The 17,028-nt window shown below is 46.9% G+C and overlaps 1 protein-coding gene across 4 annotated transcripts in view; it reads right to left on the bottom strand.

Annotated features, from left to right (window-relative positions):
• CORIN (corin, serine peptidase) overlaps window positions 1-17,028 on the bottom strand; it is a 1,512,429-nt gene that overhangs the window by 88,801 nt on the left and 1,406,600 nt on the right. For all 4 annotated transcript variants that reach the window (XM_069201641.1, XM_069201646.1, XM_069201651.1 and 1 more), the window contains exon 19: window positions 14,708-14,882. In XM_069201641.1, coding sequence (XP_069057742.1) covers window positions 14,708-14,882 — 175 coding nt within the window. The remainder of the gene's footprint in view (window positions 1-14,707; window positions 14,883-17,028) is intronic.

Genomic DNA, 17,028 nt, shown 5'->3' with positions numbered 1-17,028 from the left:
ATTGTTGGGTGAAGGGTAGTAAGGTAAAAACCTATGACAGGCTTTACAAATTAATAGCTTTGGAGCACTTGTACAGTCTTTGTTTTCCAGAGCTGGGCCAGGATCTGATTGACAGCAAGCTGACTGACCCCAGGAAGCTTGTGCAGGAAGCGGACCGTGGGAGAGCACTAGGATCCAAAGGAGGTATAGGGGAGACCATGCCAAGGGTGGGCAGGGTCCCTCTCAGAAGAAATGGGGGGTAAGGGTAAACAGGGGGGTTTCTCTAAAGGGCCCCAACCTAGTTCCCAGGTTAAGGATTTCCAGCCCCCAGTTAAAATAAAGCTATGGTTTTCTAAATGAGGGGAGTCCCTGCAAGTGTTATGCATGTGACCAGGTGGGTCATGTGAGGGAGGATCCCAAATGCTCCAAGTGGACACGGGCACCCACTGGTGTTCAGTCACAGGGGTTGGCCAGTGTAGTGCTTGGGGAGGAGTTGGTTCTAGGTGGGTGGGAGCCAACTGAGATGACTCTTGTCTCACTAGGGGACAGTGAGACGGTCCAGAGAACCCTTGTGCCTGAGAATAGTAAAAAATACAGGCAGTGGGTGACAATCAATGGACAGAGGGTGGAGGCTATGACAGACAAACGAGCCAATGTGACTACTGTAAGAAGTCACCTAGTATCTGAGGAGTAGGTGGTTCCCCATGAATCTCACCAAGTAGTTGCGGTAGACAACTCAGAGAGCCTGTGCAGAGTGGTGAATGGGTGGTTCTCAGGTGCCTTGAGAGTAGCTGTGAGTCCAACCATACCTGTAGATTGTCTATTTGGCAATGAGCTGGAGGATTCCCCTTGGAAGGAGGTGGAACACAGGTCTCACTCGGAGATGTTGGGTCTGCCTGGGTGGGTGTGTGTGTCCACCCGGTCAATGGCAGCCTGTCAGGGTGATCAGGAGACCTTGGAGCTTGAAAGAGTGGCCCAGGTGTCCACCAGAAGGAGGAAGGGCAAAGGGCGCAGGAAACCTGCTCCAGAAGTTCCCATGGTCCGTGAGGAGGCTGAACCTGAGGGGGATGACCCGGAGCCTACAGGGGAACAGGTGGCTGAACTGGAGGAGGTCCCTGAGCTGACTCAGTGGCAGCAGGAAGGGGATCCACCAGGGAAGCATTCTGTGAGGCGCAGAAGACATGCCCTACTTTGGAGAATTTGCAGCAGCAGACTGCAGTTCAGGCGTCTGGCAAGGAGTCTGGTTCACATCTGATTTATTGGGAGGATGGCCTCCTATATAGTGAGTCTAAGTTGCTGAGCCTGGGTCAGCCCGTGTGCTGGTTGTACCCCAGTGCTTCTGAGCCTTCCTACTGAGTTCAGCTCATGATGCGCCTTTAGCTGGACATTTGGGGCAGGACAAGACCTTTGAACAGCTTGTCACCCACTTTTACTGGCCCTAAATGTGCAGGCACTCAGATGCACACTGTAGGTCTTGCCAAACTTGGAAGGCAAGTGGCAAGAGTGGGGGGGAAATGTAAGGCTACCCTTGGACCTTTTCCTGTGGTCAGCACCCCCTTTGAAAGGGTTTGTATTGACATTGGGGGACCTCTGGATCCCAAGACAGCCATGGGCAAGAGGTTATCCTGGTCTTGGTGGACCATGCCACCTGGTACCCAGAAGCCATTCCTTTAAGATCCATCACTGCCCCTGTGGTGGGACGTGCTTTGATGTTTTTTTTACCCGCATAGGGTTCCCCAAAGAAGTGGTATCTGATAGGGGTACCAACTTCATATCTACCTCTATGAAGTCTCTATGGAAGGAGTGTGGGGTAACTTACAATTCTGGTTGAGCGATTCAACAGCACTTTGAAGGGCATGATCAGGGGCCTGTCAGAGCCCTTAAGGCATAAGTGGGACATCCTCCTGCCATGCCTTCTTGTTCGCCTACAGGGAGGTGCCATAAAAGGGTCTTGGATTTATCTCTTTTGAGTTGCTGTATGGCCACCCTGTCACAAGACCTTTGAGTCAGGTTAGGGAAGGCTTGGAGAAATACAGGATTCTCCTGTATGTCCAGGATACAGGACATACAGGATGTATTCAGTTACATGCTGGCTTTTAGAAACCAGACAGCATGCTCCAGGAAGCTTTCTCAAGAGAACCTGGAAGCAAGCCAGGAGGACATGAAACGCTGGTATGACTAGAATGCCACGATGGTTGAGTTTCAGCCTGGCCAGAAAGTGTGGGTGATGAACCCAGTAGACCCTAAGGCTCTCCAGGATAAGTGGACTCAGCCTTTTGAAGTGGTGGAGCGCAAGAGTGATGTCACCTATCTGGTGAACTTGCGGACTCCTAGGAGCCCTTTGAGGATCCTGCATTTGATCCGCCTCAAGTCTCACTTCGAGAGGACAGAGGTGACTATGCTCCTAGCAACAGATGATGGGGTGGAGGTAGAGAGTGAGCCTCTTCCTGACCTCCTGTCTGCTAAGGAGAAAGATGGGCTTGTGGAGGGTTTGAACCTCTCCCCCTGCCTGACCCAGCACAACAGAGGGACTGTCACCTGGTGTTGGGACAGTTTGCCTCATTGTTTTCCTTGATTCCATGAGTCACTCATATGTGTACACATGATGTTGATACTGGGGACAGTCCTCCTGTGAAACAAAGTTTACAGAGTGACTGACAAGGGCTTGACTGAGCTTGCCCCCTGTTCGGAAGTCTCAGGGCCATCAAAGACTTCCTCTGCCAGCACCTGGACTCTCTGCTGAGACTCCTGCCCCGCCAAGTGGTGCCTAGTCACGGGGCCCTTGAAAGGAGAAGCTGGTGGAAAATCAAGAAGATCCAAGGAAACCAACGTCAGATGACTCCAGACTGATGCCGCAGCTGAATCCCTTGATGCCGCCTGCAACCGAAGTCGTGGTCCTCGCTGGAGTGCGACGACCCCGCAGGCCTGACAACACTGCAGCCTGATAAAGCCCATGACTCCCTTGAAGTCGCCACACCACATTGTGACCGCTGGATATCGACTTCGCAGGAAGTACGTGGATGTAATGCTTCGCACCAATGCCGCCTCACCTCCACCACTCTGCAGCAAGGAACTGACGCTTCTTCGCTCTGCAGCACCGGAACCAATGCTGCCTCGGATCCAGCAATGCTGTGATGCCCGATTCCGTGCACCGGCTTCTTTCCTTATGTTCACAAGGTACTGTACCTGGGGGTCCGTTTGACTCCGTGACCGGCGCCATTGGCATTGAATTTTTAGGAATGACTCTGTCACGATGCTGTGATATCACCAATTTGAAGCATTTGTGTTTCTAAGTGCTATATTGAAGTTTAATATTTTAAAATTCATAACTTTGCCTGTGTATGTTAGATTTTGTCATTTTGGTCTTGTGTTGCTCAGATAAATATTGGCTATTTTTCTAATCTGGCGTTGTCATTTTGTAGTGGTTTTACTGTATTACTGTATGTGTTGGTACAAATACCTTACACATTGTCTCTGGGTTAAGCCTTTCTGCTCGTGCCAAGCTACCAAAGGGGTGACGACATTTTTAACAAGTCTCTTGGGCAGATGCCTTCCTATATGTTAAGCAAAGCTTTGATACCTATTTACTGTCTTTCAGAGACATTTTGTGCTGATACCTTCTGCCTGACTTCTTCGCAACCTTACAGATTTTTCCCTAGCTTTGCCAAGTAGGGATTTCCCTTCATGGGAAATTGAGTCTGCTTTCTTCTACTTGAGACAACTTATGGCAGTGATTCCCAACCAGGGGGTCCAGGGACCCCTCGGGGTCCGCGATTACTTAGAAAATTTAATAATATTAACTGATTAATAAAGTGTGTATACATAAAGAGGGTCAATGTACAATTTCAGAATTAAAAGTGTTTTGTAAATGTGAAGAAAGTTGAAATTGGAGGGTAAAAATTACGTTAGTATCCTCAGATTGATTTTAGAGACCATCATACAGGATAGTGTATGGACAATGAGTGGCCTACGTTGAATTTAAAAAGACTCCAATCCTCCTATTAAAATTACAGTTTTGATTTTTGTTTTATTTGATTGTGAATTAAATAAATTATTTCAATATTTGCGTATTTGTTTGATAAATGCTTGTATTTATATTGTTTGTGTTTCGTTCAGCGGTTCACATCATCGAAAATGCTTAGGCCAAGTTCCTGGACTTCCAGTAATAACTCAGTGGGGATCCCCAGAGTCCAGTAATTATTAAGTCGGGGTCCTCAAAGGTTGAAAGGTTTATAACCACTGATTTATGGTATGTTGTCTTCGCATTTATGATTTTGTAGTGCTTTGAAATATATTGACTAATGCATTCACGTATTGACCATTGATTTACAACTACTTTGATGATTTGAATTCATAACTTTGCTAATCTTGTAATACACCGTCATAGTGTGCAAATCTTACTCTCTATGTCATCTTTGTGGTGCTGAATATGCTTTATAATATCCGAAATGTATTGAATGTTGTGTCAGCCTCGTTCAGAACTAAAAGTCCACACACTTGAGTGCAGCCTGTACTCGAGTTTGCATCAGAAATTAGCACGGTGCAAAGTGCTGTATTAGTGATCAACTCAATGGACTCTACCGCTCATAGGGCTACATGTATCAAGTTTTTTTTTTGTTGCGACTTGCAAATTGCGAGTCGCAAAACTGTATGTACGATAGTGTCCTTGACACTATTTGCGACTCGCAAGGGGGTCGCAAATGCCCAACTCATGATTATTCATGAGGTAGTTCGCAATTTGTGACCCCCTTGGGAATGGCGACCATCACAGGGATGGTGGCCTGCTGGAGACAGCAGACCACCATGTCTGTGACGGCTTTTAAATAAAGCAGTTTTTTTTTTGTAATGCAGCCCGTTTTCCTTAAAGGAAAACGAGATGCATTACAAAAAAATAAATAAAGAAACGTTTTTGTTTAATTTTTTCAGTGACATTCACAAAGGGGAAGGGGTCAAATTGGGACCCCTTCCCGTTTGCGAATGTGTTAGCACCAGTGTGACACTGGTCCTAACTGCGATTGTTTTGCAACCGCATTCGTAGTCACAAAACAATCATACATGGGACTGCGAGTCGCAACTAGAAAGGGAACACCCCTTCCTAATTGCGAGTTGCAATCCCGTTTTGCGATTCGGTAAAAATTTTACCGAATCGCAAAACTGGGTTTGTACGTGGGGAAGTGCTTTTTGCACATTGCAAACAGCTAGATTCGCTGTTTCCAACGTGCAAAAAGCTTCGTACATGTGGCCTTTAATATACTGGGCTATTACTTCAGCTAGAAGTGAACTAGCATTGTCTGTCTCCGTCAGACGCACAAGCTGTACAAAAATAATTTATTAACATTTTAAAATACGTTTAATGTGAACAGCAGTTAATCACAACAATTCTTGACATTTCCGTTTCGGCATTTATAATTACAATTAAAAAAGTAAAAGTAGTCATGTATTTGTGCTAAGAGTTGTGGTTGTATATACTTTCTAAGGAAAAATAATGATTTGCGTTGAAAAGTTGGCCAACACAATGAAACAGTAGCGATATGTGTTTCAGTTTACCATGGGGCCAGTAAGTCCTGTACATTTTATTTTGATCAGTGTCACAGACCGCTGCCTGTAGGAGGAACTAAATAGTTCCAGTTCCCTAAAAAAAGGACCTCACTGGCACAAATTAACTATCCAAAGTCAGATCACATACAGTATATACAACAGTTGACTGAAAATTTAGAGAGGGTGACTTAGAATAATCATTCTTACGCTTGGTGAAAATGCATTTTTCAGGGAGTAAACGAGGAAAAAAGTGTTGTTCAGCTTCACTCTTTTTCCTAATATTTAAGCCATGAACAGACTTGGGACTGGAGGGCAGTGAAAAATACCTAGAAAAGGTGGCCTTTGTGAATGTAAGTAGAGGAAAATGTGTACAGATACAGCGTTATTTAATTTCACTGTATTTAAACACATTTTTCTTACCTCTCAATTTACAGTTCCAGGATACTGTACCTGGATGACAGTACAGTCCCGCCTGTGCTGAAGTGGCAATTGCATGTTCATGTATAGAAAAATCGATGTTTAAAAAAGAGCAAGCTAACGATGAGAGAACTGTAGCACACCCATTCATGGCACAGGCTGACTGTGCTCTAGGACAAATCAAAGAAGCTGGACCCTGTGTGTAGTGTCCCTCTGGACACATAATGATGCAGCCCCTACATACGGGCTGTGCTAACACCCATCCCGCACCCATTCAACACAGGTGACACCAGTCAGATGACCCTTCTAATAAAAGGGCCCGGGTGCACGTGCCTGGGGCCAGTTCTTCTCACCTGAACCATGAGTCTTTGCTCCCCATGTGGGCCTACGATTCGACATGACACTGGCGACGAGTGGTTCTGCGCTGGTGAGAGCACAGTATTTTTCTGTGGGGAAGGTGTAGGTAGAATAAGAAGAATAAGAAGAACCTCAACCATGCTTCTAGGAGAGCAGCCACCGAGGCACTGAGGACATGGCATGCCGCTATATGGCCAAGGAAAAGACTACAGTGGGTGAGGATGGGGTGCCTCTCAGTAGCATCCTCTGCAGTGCGGGACTCAGCCCTTCCTTACAGGGTGGCATTGCACTTGGTCTGCAGTGAGACAGAGCGCCAGGAGACATGACACGAGACCCCATCTCCCACCGCTGCAACAGCAGTGAAGTGGTGGCAGACCAGGAGCAGCACATGTGTAGCCGCCATGCATGTGGTGAGCCTCAAGGTGGTAGAGAAGAAAAGCCTGGATGGGCGCAGACAGTGCCGTCTGCCCCCCCACCCCCCTGCCCCCCAAATGGCTAACTGTCACCGCCCCTGGGGAGGAAAAGAGTGAAAAGGAGGCAACATCGCAGCACTGGCCATTTTTTTGCCGGTAAAGAAAGATGGGAAGATGCTTGAAGAGACTGTGTAGGCCTGGTTACCTGCCGAGATGCCATGCAACACCTCCTTTAATGCCAGGAAGCACTACAGGCGACAGTAAGAGCCAGCATCTAAGACAAATGAAACCTAAACACACACTGGCAGACCAAGAGGCGTGTAGCCCCTCCCTACTCCGCAAGGGCACAAACTGTAAGATGAGTGAAGATGTGGAGGACAGTAGTTAATATGACACCTGCAGCCTGCCCACAATTGAGGCTGTAAATGCTATCTCACAAGAACGCACATAAGCACCATACATAAACAAGACTTGGGGCACCTGTCTCATGTTGGCTACAGTGATTGCCACACTCAACAAAAACAGACCCTAGAGACTGCCAAGTAGGGTCTGCTTCCCCAAAAGGAGAAACCACGATGGGTGCTGAAAGCCCCCACTCCCCAGCACCAAAGGGAGATGAAAAGACTGTTTGCTTCCTGAAGCAATAACCTTTAGATACGAGCATGTGAGAGGAGGCACAGCACCACACACAAGGAGAGTCACATTAGGACACGCCTCTGCCCAACCAGAGATGTTAATCACCAAACAGAAGGACAAAGCTTGAGGATGAACTCACTGAGCCCTGCTGACCAATCCAGGAACTCCACTGAGAAACTGACCAGCACTCACACCCCAGGAGATACTACAACAGCCTTTCCTTGTTTGCCAAATAAACCCAAAAACGGGATGAGGCAGGCATGCCATGTAGCAAAGGAAACCCATTGTCAAAAGAGAACAGTAACAGGCAGGTGAGAGTCAGTTAAATCACACAAGCAAATCAAAATGGCAAGTCCTGTAATACCACCCAGCCAAGAACAAACCACTGCCACAGCCACAGAACAGCCGAAGCCCAGTGCCCACATGAGGTAAAGAGAAAACTGGGAAAGCCGAGCAGCAAAAGCTGTGGAGAGCGCTTCTATCATAGCCTCCACACAATGAAGAAAAAGAGGCATCCCAGGAAGAAACCTGCATCACGAGGTTCAACCCCCAGAGTATCACCCACTAAAGAGGATTACAAATTTCAAATACACCACATTGTTCGTCCAATCCTGCCAGATGGACGCAGCCCCAAGCAGAAGTCCAAAGAAAGTGGGGACGGACCAGAATTTGGACAGAAGCACACAATGTTGGAACGGTGGTCCAGACACTAGGACCACACCATGCCACACCCCACCTGCTCTGCATAATGGTAGCGACGTCTCAAGATGTAAGTCCTGCGCTGTTAGAGAAAGGAGATAGAACTACAGCTCCCGACTGCCCAAAGACGATGATCCCAGAGGAGGGAATACCGTGGATTAGGTGCTCCAAGAAGGTCCCTGAAGTGGGACCACATGACACTTGGCCAAATGCCACACCAGATCAGAAACCGCTCTTTTCATCACCAAGCCCAGCACCAAAAACCAGTGGTCAGGCTACGGAGACAGTCAACCACCATGAGGCCCTGTTGGCTGACCCTGGAGAAGGTGCTTGCCGCTGCACTCGGAAGAAGAGACTCAAACGAACTAGAAGTCTTGCCCGCATGCTCTAGAGACTGCCTACTGTTGAGAGGCCCTGTTGGCCTTTCCCGGGGAGGGTGTATATGCAGCTGCACCCAGAAGAAGAGACTCATAACGAGAAGTTTCAACTGTATCAGTAGAAAGCAGCTGCAAGGTGAAGCACCAGGAATGAAGGAGACCTGCTTGTCCACACTAGGAGACCTGATGATCAACCAAGCCCAGGAGGGAAGATTCAGAGAGGCCAGGCCTGAAAGGCAAGCTCAAGAAGACGCAAGCAGCAGACAGAGCGCATCTAGATACACAAGCAGTAAGCCACTGAGGTGAAATGAGGATGATCTAGCAACAGCACAGCGAGAGCACCAACAGTGAGACACAAACATGCACAAGCTGAGTCTCTGCCCCACGCTTCCCAACACATCCGTCCAGACACAGTCATCTACTGCTCAACAACCCAAAACATCCAGGCATAAGGATGCAAATGCCTCCACAAAGGAAGCATGGTAACATCTGGCCACCATCACTCCCACTTGTTGATGACCCAAGAAAGGCCACCTGTCATACAGATTCACCCCAGGCATGACAACCCCTGTCCAATGCGTCATCACTACCACCCATGGGCATCAAACAACCAGACTGGTGTCCTACATCATTGCTATACCAACAGACAGGAAGCACATGTGACTACCCGCTCACGCTGCCTGTATCCTGATCCTGGTAGCGAGAGAGCATCTAGACCAGAACCATCTGCCCCTGTGGTTGCATGAATGACTAGGCAGTGGTTCCTCGACGATCTTGCAGTGGCCCAGACGTGCCACACCTGCAGCCCCAGCACAGCCCACTAGCAATCCCGTGGCATCCCAAGGGGCCTCCCAAGCATGGGAGATGGACTTGACATTGCCCCACCAACGGATTCCAGTAGGTAGCAAGATTGGGTAACCAAGACTCCAACAGGTCACAGCACGCCAAGACTGTCTTCAGTGGATTAAGCAACACCATTGTTAAACTTTGCAATGGACTCAGGCAACGCACCACACTCCCCCTGTTTTTGAAGCTATGACACCAATCACAAATCATTGTCAGAGTCACCAGAGTGGACCAAATCTAGATGAGGGACATAGTTCCACTAGGTATGCTGCCACAATGTCTCTTTCGTCTCCGAGCCAGCGTTCGTGTCCTGATCCCCTCAGCTTAAATTATGAAGGCAAGAAGGGATGTCCTGGGGCAGCCAGCATCATCACTCCATTTACTCACTGATATCATGCTGGTTGACTATAGAGACTGATGGACTTCATGGTATCCAGTTTGTTTTGTTTTCCACAGTTTGGACTTGTCTTTTCTTTTGGATTTTGGAACAGAAGTAGTGTCCTGTTCAGCTCCTCACAAGGGGCCATGCTAACACCCCCCCTTCACCTATCCAACATAGGCATCACCAGTCAGGTCACCCTGCTAATAAAAGAGGCCTGCGCATGTGCCCGGGGCCAGTTATCACCTGAACCATGAGTCTGTCTTATTCTTTCCTCCCCATGCGGGGCTACGGCCCGACATGACTGTCTGCACAGAAATGATTCCTGCTCTCAGTCGCCACGAAAAAACCTACTGACTGAGCATTAAATACCATCACACGTTATGCCAGAAAATCCATCTTTACGAAACGTGCAGTTTTCTCTAAATACTGTGAAAACGTTTCTCCGCTATAGCATGACCGGATAATGTGAGAAAAAGTGGCGGTCGGCTGGGTACAACTATTAAAGAGGGCATAAAATTGCAGTGTAAGCTCGCAGAAATGTCAGTATTCTGAAATCATATGGGGCTGGATTGAAGTGGACACCAACAAGAGATAGCTTATCTAGAATCTGTGGGACAAAGTTATTTTCACAGTCAGCTGTTTATCTGGAGAAAATCAGCTGGGAGCAGAAACTGGAGGTGTACATTACGTATTAAAGGTTTGATGTCCTTCCGTCATCTCTGCAGTAGTTGAGAACGTTTGTGAGGATTGTTTTTCATACCTTGTGAGACTATTCCACCATTTATTGTACGTTTGGACAAGCTTTGTGGATCGGTTCACAGTGAATTGTTTTTTGAAGATCTTGTGCCTCGACTACCGTAGGATAATGGGACATGATCACTGTCTTCACCTGGTACAGGCCTCTCTATGATGGGCAATTGGGTCAGTGCTTATTTAGTTGTTGGAGTGTCTACTGTCAAGAGAGTGAATTCCAGTAAGGATTTCAAGTGTGCCTGTTGGCACAATGGATGTCCCTCTACAAAGTGCAACTGATCAACAATGTTTCTTCCATCGCAAGATCAGCGACCTCCACGACAGCTTCGGACACCAGACCCAACCATACACCACTGAACCCGCTTCCCCGGACATCACCCTCAACAACTGGACCCACATCAACACGGAAGAAACCAAATCCATCATGAACTCTATCCACTCCGGCGCCCCTTCGGACCCCTGCCCGCACTTCATCTTTAACAAAGCCGACTACATCATCGCCCCGCACCTCCAGACCGTCATCAACTCTTCTTTTTCTTCTGCTACCTTCCCCGAATGCTGGAAGCACGCTGAAGTCAACGCCCTACTAAAGAAACCTACGGCTGACCCAAGCGACCTGAAAAACTTCCGCCCCATCTCTCTTCTATCTTTCCCAGCCAAGGTAATAGAAAAGACCGTCAACAAACAGCTGACCACCTTCCTGGAAGACAACAACCTGCTCGACCCCTCACAAACCGGATTCCGAACCAACCACAGCACGGAAACCGCCCTCATCTCAGTCAAAGACGACATCAGAACCCTGATGGACAACGGTGAAACAGTCGCCCTCATTCTCCTCGACCTCTCGGCTGCCTTTGACACCGTCTGTCACCGCACCCTAATCACCCGCCTACGCTCCACCGGGATCCAAGGCCAGGCCCTGGACTGGATCGCCTCCTTCCTCGCTAACCGCTCCCAAAGAGTTTACCTCCCTCCGTTTCGCTCAGAACCCACCAAGATCATCTGCGGCGTACCTCAAGGCTCATCGCTCAGCCCGACACTCTTCAATGTCTACATGAGCCCCCTCGCCGACATCGTACGCAAGCACGACATCATCATCACCTCCTACGCCGACGACACCCAACTTGTACTCTCCCTCACCAAGGACCCCGCCAGCGCCAAGACCAACCTACAAGAGGGTATGAAGGACGTCGCAGATTGGATGAGGCTCAGCCGCCTAAAGCTGAACTCTGAAAAAACGGAAGTCCTCATCCTCGGCAACACCCCGTCCGCCTGGGACGACTCCTGGTGGCCCACGGCCCTCGGCACCGCACCGACCCCCGCAGACCACGCCCGCAACCTCGGCTTCATCTTGGACCCTCTTCTCACCATGACCAAGCAAGTCAACGCCGTGTCCTCCGCCTGCTTCCTCACTCTCCGCATGCTCCGTAAGATCTTCCGCTGGATCCCCGCCGACACCAGAAAAACCGTGACCCACGTCCTCGTCACGAGCCGCCTGGACTACGGCAACACCCTCTACGCCGGGACCACAGCCAAACTCCAAAACCGCCTGCAACGCATCCAAAACGCCTCGGCCCGCCTCATCCTCGACGTACCCCGCAACAGCCACATCTCCGCCCACCTGAGACACCTGCATTGGCTCCCAGTCAGCAAAAGGATCACCTTCCGTCTTCTCACCCACGCACACAAAGCCCTCCACAACAAGGGACCGGAATACCTCAACAGACGCCTCAGCTTCTACGTCCCCACCCGCCCCCTCCGCTCCGCTGGCCTCGCACTTGCTGCCGTCCCTCGCACCCGCCGCTCCACGGCGGGTGGGAGATCTTTCTCCTTCCTGGCGGCCAAGACCTGGAACTCCCTCCCCACCAGCCTCAGGACCACCCAGGACCACTCCGCTTTCCGGAGACTCCTAAAGACTTGGCTGTTCGAGCAGCGATAACCCCCCCTTTCCCCCCTAGCGCCTTGAGACCCGCACGGGTGAGTAGCGCGCTTTATAAATGTTAATGATTTGATTTGATTTGATTTGATTTGCCATGTATCATGGTTTGACAAATGCAAATATTTCCTTTAACAATGTCTCAAGACCTGGGCTGATACAGGTTCCTAACCCATAAGAGTGGGTACCTAATGCTAAGCCATCATTTGTCCCTAATTGACGGATCTTTTTGAGCCAAATTGTCAGAATGATCTCAGAACCTGACACATTTTTCATTTCAATTAAAACAGCCCAATAGCTCATTCATCCAGGTGTGGGAACAAAATAGTATTTGCCTGGAATCTTCAGTTCCTTCTAAAGAGTACTGAAAAACACTTGCTGGCAGAAAAGAGATACAGTGGATTCTTTTAATTGATACACGTATTTGTAAAGTTAGAAAAAAATACATTGTGAGGTTTAGTAGATATTTCTATAACTAAAGTGAATGTATTGATAATCTCTTTTACCAGAACCTAAGTATCGAGCAGCCGGTGTTGGCCAAAATAAGAACTACAACACTGGTCACACCCATAATCCAACATGTTTTCAATGATCACTTAGAGGAGTATAGCAGCTCTGGCTCCAGTCAGGGTAATGGAATCTTCAGGGTATTTGTAGTCTCATGGGACGGTCTTTCAACTAGCAATGTGACTGACTCATGTCTGAAAGACATCCAAATTACTGAACATGCACAAACAAGGTGTTTTTCCTTTTCAGCTGAGTTCTTCATCACATCCATTCTGCACGTACAGCAGATATGTATATAATAGTAGACTTGGAAAGCCCATGTAGGTTTATTGGAAGCTCTCATTAGGTTTATATTTTATCTTCAACTGAGAGTGGCAATAGTCTCCCTCTACTCAAGTTTGTCTCCTGCCTCCCGGCTGTCAATTGCATGGCAGGAAGGTGTTGGGGCTACCACTAATCAGAAGGGGAAATCTGTCTATACCTCTTCATCAGTACTTCAAGGGCCCTGTGTAAATACTAAGGTTCCCCGGTGCACAGTGTTCTCTGCCAGCTACTGGTTTGGCCAGCAGACCAGCGGAGCCCTCAGTAAAAACAGGGGCAACAGTGTAGCATGCTATGCTAATGGCTGTGACACTTTAAAAGCCTCCCTTAACTGCCTGTTTAGTTAAGAGCTAAAGCCACTGCAGGCTCTTGAGGGAGCAGTCATATTGGTAGAGGGAATCCGTTTAGTGAGGCTTCCACCTAAGGGGTGTGATGGTAGTGGTACCTGCTGGCTCTGAGCTATTGTAGGACCCACTCTCCTTTCTAGTACTCAAAAGCTTTCTACTTATTCCAATATGGTTCCTCTATTCCTGGGCTCAAAGAATAGCCACAGACTGCCCCAGTCCTGCCACATATGCATTTCAGGCCACCTCCACCCCTGCTTTGTCATTGGCAGCAGCTGTAATGCAGTAGGTGGAATCTTGGAGTAGGAAACTACTCACTGTGTGTAAGAGAGGAATGGATGGCGGTTACAGAACCCTGTAAAAACAGATGTTTGACTATTGTTCTTTGTATATTCCTCATGCAACCTGCATCGTTCACGAGTATTAGACAGAACCAAGGTGAACGATTTTCCAAATCCGCCAAATATTATGCAACTCCCTGTCCCATAGCCTTTACTCTAGTAAAAGTAATATTCCTTCATGTAGAACTCTAAGTGAGACACCAGAACCGAGCTAATAGAAACTAGAAGTAGTTAAGGGGACGTATGCCATACAATTGTTTGATTGACTCAAAATGGAGTATCCTTGTAGGACAATTAAACCCACAAAAATATCCCGGCCTATGGTGTGGTGCTTCCAATTTCTTAAAGGCATCCGGTTTCACCTGAATATTATTACAATTTACTTAGATGTGCAAAGCTGACGTACTGTCTCAAAATAAAAGTTGTCCAAATGAATAAACCCCAAACCCTTCATGGACAACCTCTGTACCAAGATCACAGTAGTAAGAAATGCACTATGTGGTCTATAGTACACGATTTCAGCTGAGAATGGTAAAAAACATTCCTTAATAACTTAAGCCATGAGACATGTTTATGAGTCTATTTTTCTCTCATTAGAAGTCAGAACGTTTCCAAATTCCTCTTCGATAATGGATACAAGTCCCCAAAGTGCCTCACATTGACACTAAGTGGGAGGAGAAAACATTTCTATATTGTACATCAATGATTACAGGAAATGCATAGATTGATAGAAAATGTAAGCCACAAACACAGTTTTATCCTCTTCCTCTTCAATATGCCTATGTTTAGGGTTTGGCCTCATTTAATGTGTCCTGCTGGTGCTAGGATTTCTTATTTACTAATATGACTAGCTCTACTTACCCTTCAAAGCAGTGGGCTACAGTCAGCACCCACTTTTTCCCAATCAGGACACAGCCACAGATGTGTCCACTGGGTTCGCTCTGTAGTGAGCATTGCCATGGCCAGAGTCCAGGCCGACTTGTCCGGCCACCAAGGATCCTCTTGTTCATTCGAGCTGCAGGGCGGCGGCCGCAATCTGACAAACAAATTGGACCTTCTCTTAAGAAATGTAGACTAGTTTTATAGTCATGCAAAACAACATCAAGGGACAATCAGACGATTAAGTTAACAATCTATTAGAAATACGTTCCACCCACTACAATGGACAGTATTGCTGATAATATCATCACCCCTAAATTAAAATCAGTAGCTATCATTCCTTAGGCCATCAGAAGCCCAAAGCATGACTACTGCAATAGTCCTCATCTGTGAAAAATGACCGCACATTCACTTAATAGCCAGAAAAAACTGAAGCAATGCTGGTGTAAAGTCAATCAGAAAGACATACACACCCCACATCCTTGAAGGATTCACACTCATTTCTCGGTATACGAACTTTCATCAGGGCAACAGATGAGAACAGAGTTTCCACTTATTTAGGGGAAAATAAGAAACACAAAAGCAAAAAAAAATCTGTTAGATACCCATATGCCATATAATGTGAACCTACTGTAGGAAGGGTGTATGTGCATGGGTTTCCACACTGAAGAAATTCTTAGGATATGCTCAGCAAATACTACCAAGAGAACTCAAAGCTAGCATACAGAGGTTAACAGTATGTATATTCAAGAGTAACACTCACAACATTGTCTACTCTCCTTTCAAAAATAACCTATGCAAACTCACCTGTCAAACCAGACTATGAGTTTGGCTTGAAATAGGGACATTTGGTCAGACCGTTATGTATAGCACCACTTCCGATAACAGCACTGAAAAGTGTATTCCTAAACATTGGTTCACATCAGACCATGCTACATCAAATGAAAGCAGTAGCACAGTTTTTTTCCAATTGAAGATTCCTACTTGAATTTTACACATCCATGAACTTGGCATATTGTAAGTGGCTCTATCTGAGATTCATGAACTCATCTTTCAAGACGATTCCACTAGTCCAGGAAAATCTTGAGCCTTTAGTATTGGTATGACCCACTGGGCACTCTGGCACTGCCTGGTGGACTTAAAAGGGCCTTTGTTTTAGTTCTTTAATGGATAAAGGGACAAAAAATAGGGCCACATACTGGCCCGTCTGGAGTTCTGATAGGTCATTCCAACACTGTAAACATCTGCTGAGACTCTGTGAAGACCTAGTCCTCTAGTACTCTCAGGCTGAGCTATTGCAAAGGCCTCCTACTCAAACGGCCCCCTTCTCCTTCAAACCCCATAAGAGAGACTCAGACTTTTCCACTGGCACCTTGTTTGGAATTCCAAGAGTTACTGATGTGGTGACACCACAATGATACTAAGAAATGCAGAACTGAGTTGCCTTTAGGATGACAACCTTTGCCAAAGCACATTTTTGCACTGCAATCGATGTTGTGTGCAATTGGTGCAGTGAAAAAGGTAATTTCTAAAGGTGTTGTAAAGGAAAGCGAAAGAAAGAACAGAAACAGGAAATAAAATAAATTGTGTTTCAAGTGAATGAATGTAAGAATGAACATCCTTCAGGGTCAATGTTGAGAATCATAAAATTAAAATGAAGTTTGATTCCTATTCACAATTAAGATTAATTTCTAAAAGAGAATTTGACAACAATTTTGCAGGCAAGGTGAAATTGTAGAAACCAGATGTAAAACCCAGAGGGTATGGTGGATCTCCTATAAAGATATTTGGTTAGTTTCTAGGGTGTCTGGAATACAATGGAAGATTTGTGAATGCCAAGATATATGCGTCACACAAAGGTGACAATCTACTGACTTGGCCAGATCAGGGCCGTTTGGGAGTTTCACTTTATCCCAATACTAATCCACCTATTCAGGTCCAAGAAGTAATGGAAGACGAGAACAAGTACATATCTATGTTCAAAGAATTGTTCAGGGATGAACTAGGTTGTTTACAGGGTTACACGACATTAGGTTGAAGGTGGGTGCCAAACCAGTAGTAGCTAAAGTAAGGAGAATACCCATCAGTGAATAAGAATGGGTTCAGAAAGAGATTATGAGACTTGTTGGAAAGGGGATTATTGACACTGTAGAGGCCACAGAATGGTTAGCTCCCATGGTCGTAGTGAGGAAGTCCAACAATGAGATTCGCTTGTGTGTTGATTTGAGGGCACTCAATAGAAAATTTATAGTGGATAGATTTCTACTTCCCAACATCGATGACATGGTGTCAACCATGGCAGG

This window comes from Pleurodeles waltl, chromosome 1_2 (assembly GCF_031143425.1).
Source record: "Pleurodeles waltl isolate 20211129_DDA chromosome 1_2, aPleWal1.hap1.20221129, whole genome shotgun sequence".
NCBI lineage: Eukaryota > Metazoa > Chordata > Amphibia > Caudata > Salamandridae > Pleurodeles > Pleurodeles waltl.
Note: the sequence above shows the minus strand (reverse complement) of the source record. Positions and strands in the feature narration are given on the sequence as shown.